General features: G+C 54.3%; 1 protein-coding gene across 2 annotated transcripts; it reads right to left on the bottom strand.

Annotated features, from left to right (window-relative positions):
* Positions 1-1,610: 1,610 nt before the first annotated feature.
* Positions 1,611-9,495, bottom strand: FGFR4 (fibroblast growth factor receptor 4). Of its 2 annotated transcripts, none has more exons than XM_039239756.1 (17): positions 9,390-9,495; positions 8,437-8,700; positions 8,265-8,345; positions 7,979-8,145; positions 7,300-7,423; positions 6,585-6,775; positions 6,315-6,453; positions 5,801-5,994; positions 5,547-5,692; positions 5,339-5,460; positions 4,032-4,142; positions 3,755-3,945; positions 3,232-3,354; positions 3,073-3,143; positions 2,716-2,853; positions 2,355-2,460; positions 1,611-2,256 (listed from the first exon to the last, which is right to left on the bottom strand). In XM_039239756.1, exons 1-17 carry the CDS (start codon positions 9,478-9,480, stop codon positions 2,110-2,112), a joined length of 2,406 nt encoding a protein of 801 aa, XP_039095687.1. In that variant the 5' UTR covers positions 9,481-9,495; the 3' UTR covers positions 1,611-2,109. The 2 variants fall into 2 exon arrangements, with proteins under 2 accessions (XP_039095687.1, XP_039095688.1); XM_039239757.1 differs by having other exon boundaries at positions 5,597-5,692; positions 5,955-5,994; positions 9,390-9,480.
* Between the last annotated feature and the right edge of the window lie 8,090 nt (positions 9,496-17,585).

Raw genomic sequence — 17,585 nt, 5'->3', positions numbered from 1 at the left:
GAACCTGCCTGTTGTGTAATTGACTGGGCTGGGCATAGTGACCTTCAGTGGGAGACTAGGTATGGGAGTGGGGCACAGAAAGTTTGCATGCTCCTGGAAGCTAGTGGGGGTCCTTAAGTGCGGAGGGAGTATAAGCCAGGAGCTGCTTGTGGAAGCTGCCTACTAAGCCACCTACAGGGGAATGGGAGAGAAGGGGAGGGGACCTTGGGCTGGGAGGGGGACACTCAGGGCTGCTGTGAAGCCCAAGTACCAGTTCTCAGTGCAATGTTCAACAAAACCCACGTGAACTCTGCATGGCATCCTTTCCCAAGCATGTATTCATCCAAGACTCATTTCATCCTAAACCCTGAGCCCTGGGAGGTAGACAGGGTAAGCGTACCCCGCTGGTGAAGAAAGTGACAATCAGAGAAGTAACAGCATTGGCCTCTGGACACTGGAAGTAGCAGGCTTTGAACCTCCTGGCTCCAAGTCTGGTGTTCTCTCCATCCCATTAGGGAATAGAGTTCCAATGGAAAGGTAGTCAGGGATGACTCCCTGGTTTGTGGCCTGGTGACTTTTTTGAGATGGGGGGGTAGGGGTCCTCATGGAGTTGGTTTTGCTGGGGAAGATGAGTAGTTCAGTTTGGGACATGGTGAGTCAGAGGGGGCAGTGGTGGGAGTGTGAAGAGACTTGGAACAGGAAGAGAAGCATGGCCATGAGCTGCTGCTCAGTCAGGCTGTTCCCAGCCCCAGCCTGGGGGGCTTATGTCCTGTCCCTTCTGACCCTGTATGTTTTTTCAGCTGCCACCCCCTGGGAGGCCCGTGAGGCAATCCAGGTGGCCTCCACACAAAGGATCTGTCCTGTCCCAGGAGACAGGGCAAGAGGGAGCACCAGGCACTGGGTCAGGTAACTCCACTCTGGTTCAGGGGCAGTAACTGCCTTGATGGACTCTGGGAAGGTTCCAGGCTCTGAGCCCTGGGAAACTGATCTCCTCAACCCCTTCCCGGAGGGTGTTTGAGAACAGGGCCATGACGGTCTCTCCAGGGGAGGACCAGGCAGGCAGGGACAGCTGCAGCCTAGCTGGGCGGCAACCAGCTGCTGCCTGGGAGACTGGCCAGGGTGGGGCGGGCGGGGCGGGCACAGCTCCCACAAGCCCCCAGCCTGAGCAGCAGAGCGTGGGAGCGGGCAGCAGCCTCGAAGCTGGGTTTCAGGCTTTCACGCTGTGTTAACGGTCAGCTTGGTTAATGCTGAGCAGATGGGGGAGGGGTGCTGCCAGCTCCCTTGGGGACAGTCCCAGGGCAGGCACATGCACACACATGTGCAGAGGGTATAAGAGTTCCATCCAGTGGATGGGATGGTGCCATGTGGATTTCTCTGCCATTAGCACTCATTCACACCATCACGTACACAAGACGGCGCCAGCAAGACAGACAGACCAAGACAGAGGTGCACACAGGTTCCTGGGTTCGCCCTGAGGTAGCTGGAGGTGGATGCAAACCCAAGACCTGGCATAGAGCCCTCAGTCTGTGTCACTCAGGCAAAACTCCCAGCTTGGAGATCCCTCCACCCTGCCTTCCCTCCATCCACTGCAGGGAAGACACCAGGAACACAGAGGTTTATTTCAGAAAATAATTTATAAAAGGCCATTTGCTTCTGTGTTTTTGGCAGCCTTCCAGCCACTCAGCTAGGAGCACAGGGGCCAATGCTCTTTCCACCAGGATGCTGGGACAAGCAGCAGAGGGGAGGCCGGGGAGGCCTGGGAAATGGCGTTCAGAGGTCCAAGACCTCCCTTGGTGCAGGGAAGCCAGGAGGTTTAGGAAAGCTCTATAGCCAGGTCCAGCCAAACGCCTGGATCAAGGACCAAGCGCTAAGGCCGAGGAGGCCAGGCAGAACCCTAACACTCAGGGCATTAGAACACCTGGGTCATGACTCCAGAGACTGGGATTGAAGTCTGGTTTGGGAATCTGAAGCCAGATAAGGACAGACCTCCCCAAAGCAGAACTAGCAATCTGGGACAATACCCTAGGGTTGGAGCCTAAGGCTGCCAAGGTCAAGCACTGCCAGGTTGCAGCTAAGCCAGGAGGCTGAAGGCTGCTGGCCTGCCTGCCTCTGACAACCTTGTGCCCCTGCTCATGTCTGCACTCCAGAGAAGGAGAAGGAGCTGGGCCCCAGTGGCAGGGGGTCGTGGCAGAAGACAGAGTCATTGGAGGAGCAGGTGCTGCTGGCATCCCCTCCGGCAGGGGAGTAGGGTCCAAAGGTCAGGCGGAGGTCTAGGTACTATGGGGAACAGTGCTGGTCAGTCCTGGTAATCAGCTGGGATGAGGCCCAGAGGGGAGGGGGCAGAGGGAGGTCACGGGACAAGAGGAGAGCAATACCTCTTCAGAGACAGCCAGCAGGACCTTGTCCAGTGCCTCCACCAGCTGCTTGAAAGTAGGCCTCTGAGAAGGTGCTGCGTGCCAGCATTCACGCATCAGCCCATACCTGGTGGAGGGGGTGGAGGGTCAGAAGAGCCTCAGGACTGAATGAAGGGGGGATCTCATGGCCCTGGGTGGAGGGCATAATAAAGGGGCAGAGTTTGATGAAGGTTAGGTGGGGTCACTCAGGGGAAGGGCCACAGAATCCAGGTCAGAATCTCCCCGCAGATGGTGACAGTGAGTTAGGGGACTAGGTCCTAAGGCCACGGTCAGAGCAGAGGATGAGGACTGTGAACTGGGAGAGAAGGGAACGAGGTCTCACAGCTCTGGGGGGCAGTTTGGGGGCCGGTCCATCCGATGCCCTTCCCGCAGCAGTGAGAACAGCTCCTCCACAGGGATGCCGGGGTACGGGGAACCCCCGAGGGTGAAGATCTCCCACAGCAGGATCCCAAATGACCACCTAGAGGCAGGACCAGTGCTCAGGAGGGCATAGCTTTGCTCCCTACTCCTGGGGCTGGGATAAGGGCGCCTCGCAGGCATGATCCACCATGGAGGGTGAGGATTGGAGTCTGGTTACACTCAGGTCTTAGGGTTGTATGACCTTGGGCAAGTGCTTTGCTCTTTTTGTGGAGTAGTGATTGCTGGCAGCTACTCCAGACCCCCAACCTCCAGGACTCACACGTCACTTTGGTGTGTGTAGACTCGGTCAAACAAGGCCTCGGGTGCCATCCACTTTACAGGCAGGCGGCCCTGGGTGGGAGAAGTGGGGGCATTGATGCCAAATCCCACAGGTCCTGGTGCCCGCCCCCCCCTTCCAGCTCTGCCCTGCCTCCCTCACGTTGCTGGTTTTCTTGTAGTAGTCAATGTGGTGGACGCCACGGGCCAGCCCAAAGTCCGCTATCTTCATCACATTGTCCTCTGTCACCAGTACGTTTCGGGCAGCCAGGTCCCGGTGGATGCACTGGGGGCAGGGCAGGGGATTTAGGTTTATTAGGACATATGGCTGGATGCTGGGCACACTGTACTTCACAGTAACCCTGGGGGTAGGCATCATCCACTCATTTAACGAATGAAGAAGTCAAGATTCAGAGAGGGGGAAACCAAAGCTAACTTCAGGACCCACACCTCTGTCCTGCATGGCCTCTTCCCTTGCCCTATGAACTAGGGATTGTGTGAGGAAGGAATGGGGGCATGCAGTGTCAGCTGTGTATGGATGGGGAGTACAGAAGGACTTGGGAACATTTAGACAGGACAATGGGAGAGGGGAGAGAGGGAGAAGATGGGGACATTCAATGCCAGGGGCTGGAAATGATACAAATGGAGCAGCTAGAATGGTCTAGAGTGCTGGCCACTACCCATACCTTCCTTGACTCCAGATACTGCATGCCTCGGGCCACCTGGTAGGCACAGGAAACCAGAGCAGGGAAGGGAAGCGGCCCCTCACTGCTCCTTGGCCCGTCAGGGCTGAGGTCAGGGCCTGGGGGACGCCGGGCCCGCAGGAACTCCCGCAGGTTTCCCTTGGCGGCACACTCCACAATCACATACAGAGGTCCTGTAGAGGTGAGAATGGACAGGGAAGCTGCTGAGGCTGCAGCTCCACGCCCCACTGCCCCTGCCCTTGGCCCCATTCCAACCCACCTTCCTGAGTACAGACACCCAGCAGGTTGATAATGTTCTTATGTCGGCCGATCAGCTTCATCACCTCCATCTCGGAGACCAGGTCTGCCAAGTCCTTGTCGGAGGCATTGTCTGCAAGGGTGACAGCCAAGGTGACTATACATGGGAGAGCCGCGGGGTGGACTGTACAGAACACGGAGTGCTGGAGCTGGAGTCAGGAAGGTCTGGGCCCGGATCCCTGCTAGGCTGTGTGGCCTTTAAAAAGTCTTCTACTTTCTCTGAACCTCAGGATCATCTTGTATAAAACGGGACAGTGGATCATGCCCTACGTCTCATAGCAGTTGCAAGGATACAAAAAGATCAAGGATCTGCAAGAGGTAGGCTCCTGTGAGTGGGACCAGGAAATGGGGGAGAGGAGGAACTCCGAACAGGAAGAAGCTGTGTCTGGAGGTTTGGCATTGGTTCCCGATGGGGTAAGAGCTCCTAGGTGCGGGAAGCAGGCTGGCGCCCTGAGGCCTGTCTGACTGGGAATGCATCTGGCCTGAGAATGCAGGGAGCTGCCAGTGGGGTACAGCTAGGGGAGGCTGGGAAGAAGCTGCTCTAGATTTTCTTGGGAAGGCTGAGGACCAGGGGCTGACCTGTGGCCCTGGGCCAATGACATACCCTCCCTGCCAGACCTCACAATGCACATTTCTCAATCCCTGCCTCCCAGAAAGCACCAGGTGGCCCCAGCTGTGCAGAGAGGAGGGGGTAGGGGAGCAGAACAGTGGTTTGGGCCGTTCTTGTAGAGGAGGTGGGGGACAGCAGGGAGAGGCCCTGACAGCAGGTCCCAGGTGTGTCCTAGGCACTTCGGGGCTGGTGCTTGGGCTATTCTAGAGTGGTGGACACAGGGGGACAGACCTGGGGAGGGTCTGGGTTGGGAGGCTGAAGGTGTGACTTGGAAGTCCCGAGGGGGTATGAGGTGGAAGCCTGTGAGGCTGACAAGGTTATCTGAGGCCCAGGTTGACATGGGGCCAGGGCTAACATGGGGGTGCCTAACCCCAGTCACCCCAAATCCTTGTAGTCCTCATCATTCGAGTGGTTAAGATTTTATGTATCAGACACTTTCCATGAGCCTCAGCCTAGGAGGTAGGGACTGTTGTTAACCCCATGTGACACATGAGGAAACAGGCTCAGAAATGGCTTGCCAGGGTTGGCCACAGAGTTGGGCCTTAGGCCCAAGGGTGGCGTCTTAAAGCCCTTTTGGCTACTAGTATTCAACTGGTAGCACCATGAGCCCCTTCTGTTAGTCCCATGGCCACAGCACTTCCTCTGGGGTCACAACTCACCCTTGAGCATCTTGACAGCCACGGTGCTGGCTTGATCAGGCCGGGCGGGGTCCATGCCGAAGGCCTCTGCACGCACCACCTGCCCGAAGCAGCCCTCACCCAGGGGCTTCCCAAGCACCAGCCTGGAATTAGAAAGCTAAGGCCTCAGCCATATGAACATCATTCCAGCCTGGAACCTGCATTCCTATCCTCACCTCATGCAGCATACCTGTCCCGGGGGAACTCCCACAGCGGGTCGAGAGGTAGGTCTAGACTCACAAGGCCAGCGAGCAAGGGAGGGCCGCTGGAGGAGAGACGGACGCCCCGCACCAAGGACGAGCTTGACTTGGCAGAAGAGCCTGACTCCAGGGAGAACTGTAAGGCGGGTGACTTGCTCAGCCTGCTAGCGCTGAGCTGGGTTGGGAAGGCAGGCTAAGAGCCTCACTATGGGGACACAGCAAGGGGTGGGGAACAGCAAGGTACCTGTCGGGCCAGAGGGAAGCGGGACAGCTTCTGCACAGTGGCAGGCCGCCTGGGGTGCCGGCTGATGAGTATCTGCCCTCGATACAGCCCAGCCAGCAGCAGAAGGACAACCAAAGCCAGAGAGCCTGACACGTACAGGATGATGTCCGTGTACCTGGCTTCAGGGGCTGCTGCTGTCCATGCCAGGTCCTCCTCTGCCCACAGACAGACACATATATAGACAGAAAACTGACCGGTTGGTGGTCAGATGGCTAGTTCACATCCTCTAACTCAGGCCCTCACAGCTCCCAGCACACATGGCGACATTCGACAAGAAAGCTGCAGCTATACCCAGTCCTGCCCACCCGTACCCCAGAGGCTCATGAGGCAATCATACATGGACATGCACAGAAAGGACCGCTAATGAGGGATCAAACATTAATCTACATGCCACGTCCCAAGCCCACAGGACACAGCCCATGGCTGGATCAGAGCAGGGTTCCTGCAGCCTCTCCTGGCCCCCTCAAGTCCTCACCTGGCAGCACCGTGAGCCAGGCTGACTGGTAGGAGAGGCCAATGGAGTTGCCTGCCAGGCAGGTGTATTCTCCTGCATCCTCAGCTGACACGTTCCGAAGGTATAGGACCTCCACCTCTGAGCTATTGATGTCTGCTGTCTGGGGATGGGGGACATACTCAGGGGTCACAACAAGGCCTGGGGTCATATTGTGGCTAGGAAGGAGGCTGGGGACCAACCCCCACACCCCATGGGAGAACAGTAGGGCTCAGGTGCTGGTGGGGGCTAGACCTTCAGGACTTGCACGTAGGGGAAGCCGTCGGCACCGAAACTGCTGCCATTGATGACGATGTGCTTCAGCCACTGGATGTGGGGCTGGGCGTCGCTGTATACCTTGCACAGCAGCTCTACGTCGCTGCCTACCACAGCTGTGGTGTTGGCTGGGAGCCCCGCCTGCAGGATGGGCCGGTGCGGGGACCGCTCTGGGGGCCGGGCCAGGCGGTCAACCCTGACCAGTGGCACCCTACAGAAGCATCCTGGCCACCTGCCTCCAACCTCCCCCCCAGCTCAAGGGAAGGAACTTCCTGATATACAGCTCAGATCTTATCCACCCCCTGCTTACCCTGCTGAAACCCACCATAGCTCCCCATTGCCTTTGTGATCAAGGACAGCTTCAGTCTAGCATTTAAAACCCTCCAAGACGTGGTTCCCCACTCAAATGGCACACTCCGGGCATATACCTCTTCACAAATGCATCGTATTCATCACACCTAGGACATTTATTCAGCCTGTGCCCTCTGGCTGGATGTTTTCCCCTTTTTCTCTCAGCTGACCCCTGTTCCTCCAGGCCAACATTACCCCCTATGCTTCCCTCTACCCCACTAGGACACTTAGGTCAGCTTGAGCCATCTAAGGCCAAGTCCATGTTGCCTGCCAGACTGGGCCCTACCTGAGGGCAGTGTCAGGGCTCCCACCCCCATACCGCCTTGCCTGCCCGTCCGCTCACCCAGCACATCCAGCAGATAACTGTAGCGGATGCTGCCCATGGAGTTCTCCACGAGGCAAGTGTATGTGCCACGGTCCGAGGGCACCACACTTTCCATCACCAGGCTCCAGTGCTGGTGGCGCAGCTGGGGACAGGGGAAATGTCCATGAGGGGACACTGACCTGTGCCCACCCAGGGGTCAAGAGCATGACGGGGCTAAATCCTGTTGACATGGGTCTTCTCAAACTCTCTATGAGTAAGCCAGGCCAAGAGACCCTGAGATGAAGGAGAAGGCTCCAGGAAGTGTCTGAGCCCTGGGTTTGGGTCTTTGAGTTTTAGCAGGGACCCTTCCTGGCTATACCACATTGGGCCAGTTTTTACCCTCTCTGAGTCTCAGCTTCCTCACTACAGCCTGGAGTGGACCTTGCAGGGTCTTATGAGAATTAGCTGCTGAGACTCAATACCTGTTGGTTAGTGATCCTTCCCACGTCCCATGGGAAGCTAAAGCTTCGAGATTAAGTCATCTGCCAGAGGGTGGCAGAGTGGGTACTTGAATCAGAGCTGTCCAAGTCCAGTTTAGTGCTCCTTCTAGGGCCCACAGCTGCCTTCCTCATTAGAGAAGGAATGACTTACAGGTATGAGGGGACCAAGAGGGGAGTGAAAATGGAGGAGCTGATGGTCTTGGAACCTGGAGACTCACCCGAATGCCTCCAATGCGATGTTCCCCATGGAAGTCCTTTCCATCCTTGAGCCAGCGGATGGTGGGCATGGGGTTGCCTGCAGCTGGACAGCGGAACTTGACAGTGTTCCCAGCAGGCACTGCATGCAGTTTCTTCTCCATGCGCTGAGGGTGTGTCCAGTAGGGTGCTGGAGAGGAGGGGAAAGGAGAACTTAGTGCCCCCAGATGACCACATGCTTCCACACAGGTCTCTTCTCAGTGACCAGCTGGGAGGTAGGAAAATGAGTCCTTGAGCACTCATACTGACCTTGTTGGGGGTAAACGTGCCCATTCGAGGGGTCCCCTTGGGCCTTAGGGTCCTCATTACCATTGCTGGAGGTGAAGGAGTCTATGTTGAGAATAAAGAGAGATATCTGAAGTCTAGGATGGGGAGGATCTCTCTCCCCAGACACCCTTTAACCCCTGCTAGACCCCCTTACCATCCACAACCAAGGTAACATTGTGCAGGACAAGCATGGAGCCTCGTGCCAGGCAGAGGTAGCAGCCAGCATCCTCCGGTAGGAAGCTGGCGATCTCCAAGCGGCCCCTCCAGCCTCGTACCCGGCCAGCAGGTGCTAGGCGACTGCCCTCCTTGTACCAATGGCCACCACGCTCAGCCCGCCCACAGCATAACCGCACAGGCTGCCCAAGGGCCACGGTCAGCTCCTGCTCTTGCTGCTCTGGGCTGGGGGCCAGGCAGGGCTCTGTGGGCCAAGGGCAGAGGTCAGTGAGCCCCACAGCCCCAGCTGAGGGAGCCCCCTGCATATGGGGAACATGCTGCACAGGCAGGGTACAAGCACCTCGCAACACATGCTGGACAACTGCTGCTCCTCAACATGTACACACATCGTCACATGCTACAGATACTACATGTAAGGCAATTGCCACGCCTCTGGTGCACATCACACACACAGTACAGGGCACACATGCTGGACTGGTCATGCCACTGCTTGACACACACATACAAACACACACACACACACAACACATGCTACAGATGCCACATACAGGGCACATGCCACACCTCCAGGGCACACCACACTCACAGTGCACGTACCATACATGCCGCCTGGGCCTCCCAAACCACACACCCAGTGCACAGAACACACACACACACACACACACACACACACACACACACAGCCAAAGGGCTCACCACCAGCTCTGCAGCCCAGCACAGGACCCTTCACCCTGCAAGGTCAGTCCTCTCTTGTGGACACAAAGATGGGTGGATGCTTGTTGGGAGCCAGACACTTTGTCTCAAATGGTTGGGCCCTGCCCTGTTGTCACCTCTTCAAGGGACTGGGCCAGGATCTTCTCCTGCTTTGCTCAGCTAGTAGCACCCCCTCCAGGTGACCACCCCTGCCATCCTCTCCCACCTTAAAGGCCATACCTAGCTCCATTTCCTCAGAGGCCTCAAGGGACAAAGCTGGAGCCCCAGGCACCTCCAGCAGGACCCCCAACAGGGCCAACAGCAGCTGCATATCCTTCCTGCTGCTCACAAGGACCCAGGCTGGGCTTCCCACCAACTGCCTTCCTGAAAAGGAGGGAGAAGAACTCCTGCTATGCATGCACCTTTGGTGGTGCTATTCCCCTATTTTGCAGATGAAGAAACTGAGACAGGAAGTGGTTAGAAGACTTGTCCAAACCTCCCCCCCTACCATGCAGCAGCAAGGCAGAGACTGGAAGCAGGTCTGCTGTTGCCAGAGCCCAAAGCTCCCTCACAGTAAGTTGTGCAGGGGGGCAGGGCTGGGCTTCCTGCTCTCCTCCGGTCCTGCTGAGACCTTGGCACAAGTTCACAGAAAGGGCAGTTTGGGGCTTCTTTCCTTGGAGGAAAGCAGAGAATGGAGACATATCTTCTGCTCGCTCTCAGCACACATAATTTATTTTTTTGCTGAATAAATGAATTTATTGCTGGAGAACCAAAAAAAAAAAAAAAAAAAGAAATACAATTCAAGGCCAAACTTCAGCATCTGGATGTTATCTGATCTGACTCACACTTCTTATAGCATTGCTGACATTTTCATGACCAGCTTTGAATACCTCCGGTGGCAGGACGCTCACTACTGACAAGGCAGTACATTCCATGGCAAGCAGTAGTTCTTCCTCATTCTGAACCAGAATCACATGCTGGAAATACCTCTACTTTTTGTGTCCTCACAACTCTATTTGAGGCAACATGGGCTCTTGTGTCCAACAAAGTGAAGTTCAAATCCTGACTCTTACCAACTTGTAAGTCTCTGTCCCTCTCTGGGTTCTGTCCTCACAGGACTGTTTTGAGGATGAAGGAGAACATAGGTAGGGGCTGGGAACACAGGATGTTGGAATGTTCTCCTCCCTCCCTCCCCATGACTATCACTTTGGGTTTGCTTTGTCCAATCTGGTGCAGCTCCTTTCAGGTGCAATGTACACACCCACCCTATCTGGTTATCCTTCTCCATACGACACCAAGGATGTCCTATGTCACCAAGGCTACTGGCTATTACCTGGAACTGAGTAACAGTCATGAGGCACTGGTGTCTCTGAATCTACCTTGCCCAGGAAGCCAACTGGCCCTTTCTTGTCAGTGGCTGCCCCCCTTCCAGCTCTGGCTCTGAGGCAGGGGCACTTAGTTTGTCCTGGCCAAAGCCATTATCTCCCCCTTCAAACTGCTCCTTCCCTGGGTTGCCCCTGAGGCTGGGGCATCAGCTCATCCCATCCCCCCTCACTCCTCTTCCACCTCCAGTCCATCTGCCTTCTCAGTTCTTCTGTAGTCCATCCCATCTCCGTTGCTTGGACCCAGGGCAGGCCGTAGTCATCTCTAGCTTGGGCCTTTGCAAACATCTCTCTTGGCTCTCTAGCCTCCACTCTCCAGCAGGGCTTTAAAAATTACAAATATCTGCCAGGTCACCACCCCACATCCCCTCAGCTTTCAAGCCCTTAATGGCTGCCCTTGTCCAGCAGGATCCAATCTATAGTTTATCCAACATCCCAGGCCTCTCTGCCCTTGTCAATCTCTTTGGTTGCACAGTCAGCATCTTCAGCCTCTTCAGCACTGAAACCATTGACTTTCTTTTTTTTTTTTTTTAATATATATATTTTTTATTTATTTCTAGGAGAGAGAGAGAGAGAGAGAGACAGGGTAAGCAGGGGAGGGTCAGAGAGAGAGGGAGACACAGACTCTGAAATAGGCTCCAGGCTCTGAGCTGGCAGTCAGCACAGAGCCTGACGCGGGGCTCGAACCCACGAACTGCGAGATCATGACCTAAGCGAAAGTCGGACGCTTAACCGACTAAGCCACCCAGGCTCCCCGAAACCATTGACTTTCAAAACTGGGCATATCTTCTCTCTTGCACATACACACCTCTGTGTCCCCATTTCTCTTCTTCATCGGTCCCAGATGCCACTTCCCTGCACACATCCCCAGTTTCCATGGCCCTCCTTCATAAAATCCCTCCACCCTGAACTGCTCTGCAGGGAGTGCCGCTCTCAGGGTCCACAACTCCAGCTGGGAAAGGGGTGGGGAGGCCTAGGATTTTATTCGCATTCCGGGCTGCCCTGACCTTGTAACCTCAGGACCCTTAGTCGGATCACACGCGGCCGCAGATAGACAGACCCACTGCCTTGTTCAGCGGCTGAAGGGCCTGACACTGGCATCAGACAGTCCTGGATTCTCCTCCAGCCTTCTGCACTCAAGCGTTGGGGGGCTCTGGGCAAGTGACTGCACGTCTCGGAATCTCAGCTTCCTCATCTATACTCTGGGCGCGCAGACAGTTCAGCTGCCAAGGGACCAGCGCGTTCTTCTTCCTCCACCCCTACCCGGCCACCCTGGGGGGAGGTGCAAGTCGGCAGGTCCAGTGGGGGAGCTGCAGAGACAGCCGGCCCGCCCCCGCCCCGGTGGGCAATGAGTAACCAGCTCCGCGGCCAGGGTGCTCTTTGGACGGAGCGGGACAAAAGGCCCTGTGTGCGCTGCGGGTTACTGATTTACCGTCCCCTCCACCCCCCTTCCGAGAGGACGCCCAGGTCCCCTGTGCTGGGAGGGGGCAGCTCCCAGAGACCCGCCGCCGCTCGCCCCCTGGCGGCTGGGAGCGCAGCCTGGGCCCTCAAGGGGTCCCGGCTCGCTTCGAGCCTCCGTGGTCCCACTCCAGGCACAGTGTCCCGCCTCACCTGGGTCCTCCGCAGCCCCGCTCCCAGCTCCGGCCAGCCCCGACACCCGCGCCTAGCGGGGACCGCAGACTTGGCCGGGGCGCTCCTCCACCCCGGGCCAGAGAGCCAGGAATGCACCCGAGACAGCAGCGTGGCCGCGGGAGGCCCAGCGCCCCGCCCACCTCGGGCCCCGCCCCTCCTGGACCAGCTCTATCCTGACAGCGGCTTGGCGGGTGACAACCCAGCGCCCCGCCCACCTTGGGCCCCGCCCCTCCTGGATCAGCTCTATCAGGACAACCACTACGCTGCGGGAAGCACAGTGTCCGCCCACCTGGACATCAGTACCCAAACCCAACAGAGCCGACGGCCCATTTGGGTCAGCCCAATCCAGGGGCCCCGCCCCAGCCTGCTGCGCGTCCTATCAGATTCCGCCTCTTTTCGCCGCACCCAGACCAGGCTTCCAAGTTCTAGTAGTTATTGAGCTATCCTCTGCTCTTCAGCCCTTAGACAGCAAGACCCAGCAGTCCTGATGATCCAGCCTCTACAGACCTTGGCCCTGCTTGGCTACTCTGTCTGGTGATTGTGCAATCACCATACAGTGGCTAGGAGATCCCCTCTGCCCCCAACCCACTCCATCCGTTCTCTGCACAACTTTCAGGGTGGTATTTGAAAAACAAATCTGGGGGCTCCTGGCTGGCTCAGTATGTGGAGCATGTGACTCTTGATCTCAGAGTTATGAGTTCAAGCCTCACGTTGGGTGTGGAGATTGCTTAAATGAACTTAAAAAAATAAAATCTTTTTAAAAAGAAATACAAGTCTGAATATATCCATTACCCCTTTAAACCTTTCTAGCAGCTTCCCATAATGATTCTTGGCATGACCAGGCCCCTATCCACATCCCCTGATGAATTCTTTATTTCTTCCTTCCTCCACTCTACCTCTGGGCCTTTGCACATATGATTCCCTCTTCGTGGAATGATCTTTTCCCTCCGGGTCTGGTTGATTCCATTTCATGCTCAGATGTCAGCTCACTTTCTCAGAGAAGCCCTCTGGACCTGTCAGGCTCCTTTTAGATGCCTTCTGTCCTGTGACCATGGAGAAAGAAGCAGGAAGTGAAATGGTTCAGAGCACAGATTTCAGGACTCAAATCTCAGTGCCATCACACTTGGAGTAACATTGGCAGGTTAGTGCATCTCTGTGTTTTCTTTTCTCATCAGAAAAATAAATATGATAGTATCATCCTCATTATTATTTTTTTTTTGCAAAAAGTAAACATGTGTAAACCTTTAGAACACTGGTGTGTAATATTTGCTTTGTAATGTTCACTATGATTATTTAGGACCTGTTACTTCAACTTCATGGAACATTCCAGAATTGTAACTAAAACAGTTGTGTAAATAGAAGCCAGGAACTGCCTACAGATTTCAGTACCTGGCACACAGTAGGGACTGCTCCACCATGCTCAGGTCTGCCTCATTGTAATCACCTCTCCTCTTGAGCATCTAGATAGTGGCCAAACTAGGAGGTCAGCTGACCTTTGACTTCTGCTCTACCGTCACCTGAAGTGTAAGCCCTCCACTCCTAAGAAGAAAACCCCTTAGCTGGGGCCTCAGACTCACCTCCCATTCCCTCTGGAATGGTGGAGACCCTGCCCAAGGGGAACCAGCTTGCTTTTCCTTTGTTACACCTCTCATTACCCTTACTCCCAATGGAATAGAGGCCTTTCCTTTGCATAACTAAAAAGCCCATCAAAGTGATTTTTTTTCCTTCTCAAACAAAATAATGGTCCCCTCCCAGAGATTAATCAGAAAATAATTGGCTGTCTTTTTAAAAATTTTTTATGTTTATTTATTTTTAAGAGAGAGAGAGAACCCAAATGGGACATTGGCAGAAAGAAAGGGACCAAGGATCCAAAGCAGGCTCTGTGCTGCCAGCAGCGTGCCCAATGTGGGGCTCAAACTAGAGAACTGCAAGACCATGACCTGAGATGAAGTCGGACACTCAAACTGCTGAGCCACCCAGATGCCCTTTGGCTATCTTTTAAAACCAGCTGGTTCTGATTCCTTCTCAGGGTCCTTCCTTGCTGGAGCCCCTGGAAAGGCTGAAGCTCCTGGCACTGGGGGTGCCCAGCAAATGGAAGCCTCCTAACCCAGAGGGGCGTCACCAGACCTCCCAGACTCCTGGAGAGACTCAGCTCCCCAATTCTGGTCCTCTGCTGGCTCCCCTTAGTGAATGTGGTTGTTTGGGGTTGGGGTGAGCTGCCAGCGGGAGATGGACCCCACACAGCTTTCATTCAACTTCCAGGCACTTCTCAGATTTACTGGAGCCAAAGGCAGAGGAAAGGTTTTCATAGCCCAGCCTGTGCAAACTTCTTGTCTCCTGAGATGCCCAAGTCCCTCAGACTGGCAACCCTATACTTCTCACCCCCTAAGTCTGCACATGCCTTGTCGCCTTCCATCCCACACTCAACGACCTCTCACACTGACCCTCTATGGCATGTGATGCTTTTTCATGTGGTCATTCATTCATACACACATTTATCTGCCAGGTGTCAATTAAAGGTTCATTATATGGTATGCACTATTCTAAATGATGGGGATAAAGCAGTAATCCAACCCAACCTCTCCCCTTCAAGGAGCTGCTGACACTGTAGTGGGGAGAGATAGATATGTAAACAGAGCACAGAAGCAGACATGCTGAGGGAGTCTGGGAGAGGCATCCAAGCCTGTCTCCCTATCATAGTCTCACTCTCTTGTTAACAATCTTCCACCAGTTAGATTTGCAGTCTCTCTCAAAACCTCTCAAACATGGCCACACACACACACACACACACACACACACACACAACTAGCCGGGGCTCAGGAGCCTGCCATCCTAAGATCCTGCCTTTAGCCTGCCTCTGCCTCAGTTTCTCCATCCAGAAAGTGGGCACACTCCTGGTTCCTTTGCCCCAGGGACGTTGGAGGAAGTGAATGAGTTAAGAGATGGGACTGGGTTTCATCAAAATAGGAAGTAGGGGAGGAAGCTCTTGCCTTGTCTCAGCTCCCACTACCTGCCAAGTGATGTGCTAACCTAGGTGTTATATATGCATTATATCCTTTGACCCTCTCCCCAAGGCAAATGGGGGTTGAAATCCTTAGCTCTGTTTTGCAGATAAGGAAACAAAAACTCAGGCAGATGGAATGACTTGTCTAAAGTCATGTAGCAGGGTGACTGGCTGGCTACATGATACAATTCTACAGATCAAGAGTTGCATGCTCTCAGGGTCATGAGTTCAAGCCCCACGTTGGTCTTAGAGCTTACTTAAAAAAATAATAATAAAAATAAAGTCACATAGCAAGTGAACAACATAACTGAGACAGTGATCTTCTGGGACAGAGAGAGAGAGAGCTCAGGGTGACTCTCCACAGAGCTGGGACTTTTGATGCTACTGCATCAGCCTGCTTTCTGCCCCTATGCTTAACTTCAGCCCCAGAAGATGCAGATGCACCTGAAGGTGAGTTTGAGAGGGAGCTGGGGCTGGCCACTGATCTCCCTGTCCATTTGGCTAATACTGATGGGACATCTACGTAGTACCAGGCCCTAGGCAGGGGTTTGCAGACTCTGGGCTCCTGGAGTGCAAGGGTAGGCCAGGAGGGACTCCTGAGGCCAGGCCCTGCCCCCCACCTGCCTGGGAGCAGAGTTAGAGGAAGGGGGCAGACATTGCCTGGTGCCGACCATGTTGCTCTTGGATGGTAGCCGGACCCAGGGAACACTGAGACTCTTGTGCAGAAGAGCTGCCCTGAGCCTCTGCCCAGGCCCCATTCCAGCCCAGGCCTGGCCCAAGCCCTGGCCCCTGAGCCAGTCCTGTGCTTTCTTGTCTTCTTTCCTTCAAAATGATGTTTACTTTGAGAAAGTTTTAAAATACAGAAAAAATGCACAGGGTTATATCATATACTTGCTACTCAGAATTTACAATTGTTATTACTTTACCATTTTTTCCAACCCTGGCTTTTCCCACAGACTCCAGGGAGGTCTGGCTTGGCTTTCAGAATAGAAATGACACTGATAGCAACTGAGTGGTGAGAGGTTGGGTGTTCGAGCCAGACTGATGTAGGTTTGAATCCTGAACACTTGTGACCTTCGACAAGTCACTTAACATTAAACCTCAGTTTCATTTTCTGTAAAATGGGAATAATAGCTTTTCTGTAAGGACTCAATGTAATGATGTATTAAGCCTTATGCCAATGCCTGGCACATAACCCATGCTCTGTAAAAAGTGGTCAATGTTGATATTAGTAGCTGTGGGTCTAGGTAGGACCTACCCAAATGTATGGGTAATAACACTTTTGTGACCAAGAGGGAGGGGCTATTAGGGTCACCCCTCCTCCAGACCTTGTATCATTTCCCACTCTTTCAGCACATCTATGTCCAATTTCTTTCTTTTTAGTTTTTATTTTTTTTTTAATGTTTGTTTTTCAGAGACAGAGAGACAGACTGTGAGTAGGGGAGGAGCAGAGAGAGAGGGAGACACAGAATCTGAAGCAGGCTCTAGGCTCTGAGCTGTCAGCTCAGAACCCAACACGGGGCTCTAACCCACAAACTGTGAGATCATGACCTGAGCCAAAGTCGGACGCTCAAACGACTGAGCCACGCAGGCACCCCATATGTCCAATTTCTATGGGAGACAACAAAGCCTCTAACTGCAAGCTGCCTGGGGCATTGTGGTAGAGGCAAGGAGCCTGGCACCAAGGTTGGCAGCCTTAGAGAGCTCTTGGGGAGGCCCCTTGGACGAAGCCAGATAGAGGGGAATGGACTGGGAGAAACCTAAGGCTCTTTCTGGGATAGTCCGGTGCTTCCCAGAGTCTCAGCAGCACCCTTAGCCCCCTTGTCAGGGGCCCATGGACCCATGTCTTGGGAGGCTTTCAGGGTTGGCCAGACTCAGCTCTCTCTAGACTTGGGCCTTCAAACTTCACACCTACTGGGGCTTGACATGCACATACTTTTGGAGGAGAGAGGGGGCCAGGACAGCTGTGAAGTGGCAGAAGTTGGGCATGCAAAGTTAGAGGGTTGATAGTCTGAAAGGAATCAGGGAAAAAGCCTCAAAGTGGCCCTCACTCTCCTCTACCTTGCCTGATTTTGTTTTGGACACACACACACACACACACACACACACACACGCTCCCTAAATGTCAAGGGCTTAAACAAAACAGGTTAATTCATCTTTATTAGTCCAGGTCTCCCAACTCTGGAGATGGGTGAAGGGATCTGAAATCAGGGTTGAGGTCTCTTAAATTCTCTACACTTTCCCCTAATGATGGCAAGATGGTGGCTTCAGCTCCTGCCATATTTGTGTTTACACAGGAGTGAAAAAGAAGCCACAAAGAGTTGAATCTGTATCCAGCAACTTCTGATTTTTTCTTTGTCCAGACTGTGACACATGGCCACCCCTAACTACAATGGAGGTCAGGAATGTCTGCTAAAA

This window comes from Hyaena hyaena, unplaced genomic scaffold, assembly GCF_003009895.1.
Source record: "Hyaena hyaena isolate Hyena2069 unplaced genomic scaffold, ASM300989v1 scaffold_160, whole genome shotgun sequence".
Classification (NCBI taxonomy): domain Eukaryota; kingdom Metazoa; phylum Chordata; class Mammalia; order Carnivora; family Hyaenidae; genus Hyaena; species Hyaena hyaena.
This window is presented reverse-complemented; position numbering and strand designations above follow the sequence as displayed.